Raw genomic sequence first — 7,178 nt, 5'->3', positions numbered from 1 at the left:
TGCACTATGAAAGATTGAGCAAGAGCCTATTAAAAAGTTGTTTCGCACTGTTGTACCCAACTTCATCTTCGGATATTCCGTTTATTTTGAAGCCTAACGACAGTTAAGTGGTCTGGAAGTAGACTTGAATACCCCTGGGCCATTTGGTCTCGACAACAAAATTTGCTTGTCCCCAATGCCACTGACAGCGATGGGCTCTGACTTTTCCTCTCCATCACCGGCCACCCTCGAGGCCGAAGTGCTCCACGCCATGACCCAGCACATCTAGAGGAACATCGCCATCTCCTCCGGCGTGAGCTCCCCAATGACCTTCCCGTCCTCGTCACCACCCACGTCCGGCTGAAGCTGGACGCCGCACGGTGCCCCCGCGCCGGTGCAGGCGGCGGCGTACACGCGGAGGAGCAGTACGAGTGAGCACAAGGCTGGCACGCGCGCGCAGCAGCGGTTGAACCCCCTGAGGAACGGGACCCACCTGGCGTCCCCCTCCGGCACCGCGGCAGCTCCGTGGCCGAAGAACTGGGAGCCAGCGTCTTGGCGTTGGCGGCGGCGGGGATCCGGGCAGACGGAAGGAGGCGGGCGGCGGGGCGAGAGCATCCAGCAGCGCGTTGGCGTTGGCGGCGGTGGCGGAGCGGGAGAAGGCGGCGCGGAGGAGCGGGAGGGAGAGGGCGGCGGAGGCGAGGGTCTCCCGCTCCCGCTACTCGTGCGCCTCGGGGACAGGTTGCCGGTCGAGGAGCACACGCCCATGGTCGGCGTGGTGTCGGTGCGTGCGGCCATGGACGCTGTGGCGGCGGCGCGGGTCCAAGCGGTTCCGCGTGCGGGGCGGCCGCCGCATGGTGGACATGGCCTGGGACCTCTACCGCGCGCGCTTGCTCTGCCGCGCACACTCACCCAACGTGTGCGCCAACCGCGCCACGCCCTGCCTCGCGCGCCGGAACGCGAAGCCAGTGAGGTCCACGGGCAGCGCCATCAGCCCGACGTTGAAGAGGTCCATGAGCACGTGGATGGGGAACGCCCTACTCCCTTCGCCCTCGCTACGGTCCAGCCACCGGTGGAGGTGCGCTAGGATGACGCGCTGCTGCGGTGTAGGTGGAGAGCGCGCGCGGGGTGAAAGACAAGAAGGCACAACCCTTGCCGAGAGAGGTGGCGAGCAATGGACGGAAGGGCAAGAAAGACATTGTGCTACACGGGACCCACGTGTCAGACCCCTTAAATGAAAGGAAACGAAGGAAATGGGGACGGAATGGCATACGGGTATAGCTGAAGATGAAATTGGGCACAACGGTGCGAAATAACTTTTTAGTGGCCTTCTGGTTTGGTCAATCTTTCATAATGGCATACAGGTAAAATGCTCTCGGTAATGCTAGTGGACGGGCGTCCTATGTGTTCGGACGCGCGTCAATGCGTGATTGGACCATCGCTCGGTTTATCCACCCGCACGACTTATTCTTTCTGCCCGCTGCTCATCTTCTATTCTTCCTCCTCATCCTGCTCCTCCACTCCTTGCTCATGCCCGCGCCTCCCCTCCCTCTATGTGCTTCACGCCGCGATGCCAGCGAGCTTTCCCTCCCTCCCTTCCACCCTTTCTCCTGTCGTGCGGTGCCCCGCGACCTCCATACCACTAGAGTCAGAGTCGGGGGTGATGGAGGCGGTTTTCGGCGAGCCAAACGTCTTTCTCCCCCCTACTCTCTCTCCCTCGCGGTGTTCCGCGACCTCCATGGATGCCGGCGACACCCCGCGAGGTAGGTGGGGTTCTTGTCTAGATCTCAGACTTCTCCTCCTCCTCCTCCTCTTCCTCCTCCTCCTCCACCCTCTAGACTAAACTCTTCTCTACCTTCTCCTCGTCGTCCTCCTCCTCATCTCCTCTGGTCTGGATCTAATGGATGCGGTGGTGGTTAGGGTTCCGATGAGCCCTTAGGGTCAAATCTCATCGTTGTTGGAATAGTTCTGTTTGAGTGTTGCAACTGATGATTTGCAATGTTATAATGGTATTTTTTTGGTTATTGTAATAGGCGTTTTTCGATGTTGCAGTAATAGTACTTGAGATGTGGTAATAGCTTTTCTTCGTTGTTGCTGCTGATTTTCCCGATGTTGCACTAGTAGTGCTTGAGACGTTGGAACAACTTTTTTTGGTTGTTGCAACAATTTGTTCATGTTTGCGGTGGATGTTTCTTATTGTTGCAGTAGACCTTTTTTATGTTGCAGTTCATATTTTTATTTGTTGCATTAGATGTTTATTCATTGTTGTAATATTTTTTTTTGTTTGTTGCAGTAGTTTTTTTGTTTTATTATATGTTCTCTCGATGTTGCAATAGCTTTTTTCTATTGTTATAGCTGGTGGACGGGCTATGGGGGGCGAGCTGGTCGTGGGCTGTGGTGCTGGAGTCGGTGAGGGTTGAGGCTGGACGGATCGGTGCACATGGGGGATGGGGCGCGTCCCTAGCGTTCTCAGTGCTAGGGTGGGCGACTTTATTTTCCTTCTTTTTTGTGTGGGGGATAGGCGGGGGCACGATTTCGTGCAGGGAACAGGCGGGGGCACGATTTCGTGCGAAGGACAGGAGGGATCGCGTGCGGATGCATGGCGTCCACGGCACTGTCCGATGGATCGGTCTCTCGGACGTCCGGGCACCAGCACATCCGAATCTATATACCTTTTCTATATACTCTATATATACCTTTTTCTATAACGCTTATTATCAGACGTGCGCACCGAATCAGAAAAGTCTGGACCTTGAGTGTAATTGTCAAAAAAAAAAAAGACCTTGAGTGTGGCTCGCGTAATCGAGAACTCAAAAGGAAATCAGAACCGGAGAAACACCCTAGTAGTATTACGATGAGGAAAAATCTATATTATTTTTCTAAACTTCCGTAAAAGTTCATTTTTCTTTTTTAAACTTCAAAACCGCGCAAAACAATTCCTTTAACTTTTAAAATTGTTTATCTTACCTTCCTAACTCTATTATAAGCAGTTTTAAAAGTGATTTTATCTTTTTTATTTCGGCTGAGTTTTGAAAAAATCATAGTAAATCACAAAAAAAGAAAAATCATAAAATAGAAAAAAAAACAAAATTGTTAGACTCTACATGAGTATGTCTACACAGTGAATAAATAATATAGTATGCTTTACTATAAAATTTTTGTTGTGACTTTAGATCTATACTTTTATGTAACTAATTGAAATAATTCATAGTTGTAGTTTCTATGGTCCAATTGCAACGAATTTTTTATGGTAGGCTAATTATTGTATGATTGAAGTATAGTAAAAATTTCATACTCATTGAATCATGTATAGCTTTTTTGCGAGCAAAATCATGTATAGCTTAGTTATAGATTTATTTATATTTAACAACCATAAACCTAGATAAAATCTATAACTAAATTATACATGATCCAATTAATATAAAATATTTACTACAGATTAAGCATATAATAATTAGAAAATTATAAAAATTTCATCACAATTGGATCATAGAAACTGCATGCATGAATTATTTCATTTAATTATAGAAAAGTTCTAAAGTTATAGCAAAACTTTATATTAAAGCATAACATATTATATGTTTACTGTGTAGGTCTATTCATGTGAGTCCAATAAAATAAAAAAAATTATGATTTTTTATAATTTACTATAATTTTTCAAAGAAACAGTGGAAATAAAAAAGAAAAAGATAAAATTGCTTTCAAAACCACTTATAATCGGATTAGGAATGTAATGAACAGTTTTAAAAGTTAAGAGAAGTGTTTTGCCTGAGGCCTTGTTTAGTCCACCCCAAAAACTAAAAACTTTTCAAGATTTCCCGTCATATCAAATCTTGCGCCACATGCATGGAGCACTAAATATAGATGAAAATAAAGATCAATTATACAGTTTGCCTGTAAATCGCGAGACAAATTTTTTAAGCCTAGTTACTCTATGATTAGACAATATTTGTCAAATAAAAACAAAAATGCTACAATGTCATTTTTAAAAAATATTTGGAACTAAATAATTTTAGAGTTTAGAGAGAAAAAAACGAATAGGAAGATAATGTATACATTTCTTTTTTTTAATTACGTCGATGGATTATTTGGGGCTCTGGGCCGAGGAGCGCCTTTTCCCAGGCCTACGGAGCGGACCGGGCCTCGAAACGGGCCTGCTGGATAGCAGGATAGGGATTCCTCGTCGCTACTCGGTAGCGCCGCCGCCCCACCGCTGCCATATATTTCCCGGACTCCTGGTCGTCCCGAGCGCCGCCCGCCTAGGTTTTTCTGACCTGTTTCTCTCCGGCGTTTCGGCACCGCAGGAGAAGAGAGGACCTGTCCCGCTCCAACTTCAGCACCGCAGGGGAAGAGAGGAGAAAAGCGAGGGTGATCATGTCCTTCACCGTGGGACGGTGGGATAGAGGCAACAAGTTGAATATGGAGAGGAGAAATAAGATGTCGAAAAACCAGCTTGCAGGAAAAATCCAGGACACATTCAAATTTGAAGTGGAAGGTGTGTTCTCTCCTTTTAGTTTCTTATTATTACTAATCGTTCGCAGTTTCTCTTAAATCTTGTTTACAAAAAAATAGTTTCTCTTAAATCTGTATAATTACACAAACAATTGCCAGAAGTGAAATTTTACATATTCATCTTTTGGACGGTTTTAGTCATGCATGTGAAAATAGCTATTATAGAATTCCAATTATTGTGGCTTCTCCCAAATAAGACTGCAAACATTTATTTCTTTCAAATGCCTCCAAACATTATTTGTAAACTCTAATGATATTTTAATACAATTAATCATATTTTAGTCCTAAATACATGTATTTGATTTAGAAAGGGTTTGCGAGTCGCGACCCGCACCCGTCGCCTGTTCCTCGGCTCTTTCGCTGGTCAGGCAATTCTGGGTTTTTGCGTAGGAATTTGGAAAGTCATTTGATGATCGTGTTCAGGATATCAATTGGGTTCAGATTTCGCGCAATTTAGAATCCCTAGCCACTTATATAGTGGCAGAATTGCTGTCCGTCAGCAGTGAGAGATGCTGCTTCTGAATGTACAATATTCTTTGATCTTGTTTGGAACTAAATTATGGTCTTGTGAGATGAATTTGTAATTGTTAGATTCATATTTGTGCTAAAATTCATTTGTGAGATGTAGAGCTTTTTTTAAGGAAGCTGTACATGTTAACATAGTGCCAGGCCTAGGGACAAAAGAGTCATGCCATAGCCATTGGCTAAATACATGTATTGATTTAAAATATGGTTAATTGTATTAAAATATCATTAGAGCTTACAAACAATGTTTGGAGTCCTATTTAGGAGAAATAAATGTTTGCAGTCTTGTTTGAAAGAAACCAAAATGATTAAAGTCGAGAAACAAATGTTTGCAGTCTTGTTTGGAAGAAACCAAAATGATTAAAGTCCTATAATAGCTATTTTCTCTTCATGCATCTATGTTTTTTTGGACGGTTTTACTAATGTATGCTCCTTTGGAGTAAACCTTAATTTCTATGGCGTCGTATTTTTAGCTCTCTTTTTTTAGTGGATGCTCATTGCGAAATAGTCGATTCCAGTGTGATCAGTGAACAGAAGCAAAATCAAAATATTAAAAGAAATATAAGAAAACAAAAGAAAATAGGGGCAGTATCGAAAACAAGATTTCGTTTTTGTTAACTCCATGGACTATGCTTTTTTAACATGAAGTCTAATTTATATCTTTGTGTTTGTGGTTGACAACAGACCCGCGTGACACGGTTTGGTTTACCAGGATGGCCTACGCGAGGTCTCCAGCTCAAATGAATTGTTACAATTGTGGAGTGTTAAGTCATTGCGAGCGCTACTGTCCTTATAACTACATGTATGGGCGATTTGCCCACAAAGACTCATTGGCCCATAAAGACTGTGGAGGAGATTGTGCCCCTGGTCCTAGACAACATAGAATTACCTCTCGGGCTCGGCGCAAGTTCTTCCGGCGTTTTATACGCGTGACCAATCTGCCGCCAGGATTCATGGAATGGCACATTCCGGAGCTCTTCGGCCTATTTGGACCATTGCTGATGTGGGATGTGCCAAAGTATATCAATGACATATGCTCCTGCAAATCTGAAACCCGTATGAGGTTTGCTGTTATGGTGTTCGAGAAACGTAAGGATGGAGAGAGGGCCATCATTGAGCTCAATGGCTACGAGGTCGGCGGCTATAAACTTCGGGTTGACTGGGTATATCCCTCTTGTGTATAGTTTCTCTTGATTGGTTAGACACTTGCGAGTTCTGCATGTGAAACTTTTGCTGGCTGTAGTAGCAGAAGTATCTCAATTCTCAGATGAGGATTTATGTTTCTGGCCACTATAAAGAAGAATCGCATCCATGTGGTTGTGCCATACCGGTGCTTCTCTTATGAAAATGTGACGTATTTTCTTAACACTAGCACTGTATTAACAATGGCAAATGTATTTCTCTTATACCAAGATTGTTTCATATTTTACTTGCTAAAAAAGAATCCCGTTAGCTAGAAAAATAAAAATATCCATAAAACAAAAATGATCAATAAAAACCTCGTTTCATATCTCTACTACTAAAAAAACGTAACATCGTATGGTGGTGAAATCGACTATGCTTGGCGGCTTATGCAATCTTTCTATGATGTTGACATACGGTGAACTAAAAGAAACAACGCTCTCATAGTCCCACTGCTATCCTCCGCTTGGGGCACGACGCCCCTTCTCCTCCCCGCCTCCCAGAGTCCCATTGCTACCCTCCGCGTGGGAGCATGGCGACCCTTCTCCTCCCCGCCCCATTGCACCCAGCCCACACCCAATCCCCATCACCGCCACAGCATTGCCGATTTGCCGTGCCCAAGGAATTTGTCTGCCATCCATGCTGCTATAGTCCGTTCCGTGCGGGCATCAATCATCCGCTCTTTATGTCCAACAAAATATATGTCTTACGCAGCGCTTTATGTCCAACAAAATATATGTCTTACGCTTTATGTTAGATCATATAATTTAGTTTTGTATGACTTTATGTTTTATGATCTAACATATTAACTATTTATAAAACGTAAGACATAAAATAATACAAAACTAATATAGGTTATGATAATTTTTCTCTAATATTGTAGCTTGTTTAATTAACTCGTGAGAGGCTCGCGAGCTGTCTCGAGTTGGCTCGTTATAGTTGACGAGCTAAAATCTTGGCTCGGCTCAGCTCGTTATCCTAGG

At 44.3% G+C, this 7,178-nt stretch overlaps 1 protein-coding gene across 1 annotated transcript; it reads left to right on the top strand.

Annotated features, from left to right (window-relative positions):
- On the top strand, nucleotides 4,196-6,381 carry LOC8059007 (eukaryotic translation initiation factor 3 subunit G). The gene is made up of 2 exons (XM_002462626.2): nucleotides 4,196-4,471; nucleotides 5,698-6,381. The coding sequence occupies exons 1-2, from the start codon at nucleotides 4,351-4,353 to the stop codon at nucleotides 6,195-6,197; spliced, it is 621 nt and encodes a 206-aa protein (XP_002462671.2). The 5' UTR covers nucleotides 4,196-4,350; the 3' UTR covers nucleotides 6,198-6,381.

This window comes from Sorghum bicolor, chromosome 2, assembly GCF_000003195.3.
Source record: "Sorghum bicolor cultivar BTx623 chromosome 2, Sorghum_bicolor_NCBIv3, whole genome shotgun sequence".
NCBI lineage: Eukaryota > Viridiplantae > Streptophyta > Magnoliopsida > Poales > Poaceae > Sorghum > Sorghum bicolor.
This window is presented reverse-complemented; position numbering and strand designations above follow the sequence as displayed.

Coding starts and splice junctions, on each gene's coding strand:
- LOC8059007 (XM_002462626.2), top strand. CDS start 4,351: ATGTCCTTCACCGTGGGACGGTGGGATAGAGGCAACAAGTTGAATATG. Junction 4,472..5,697: donor ATTCAAATTTGAAGTGGAAG/GTGTGTTCTCTC, acceptor GGTTGACAACAG/ACCCGCGTGACACGGTTTGG.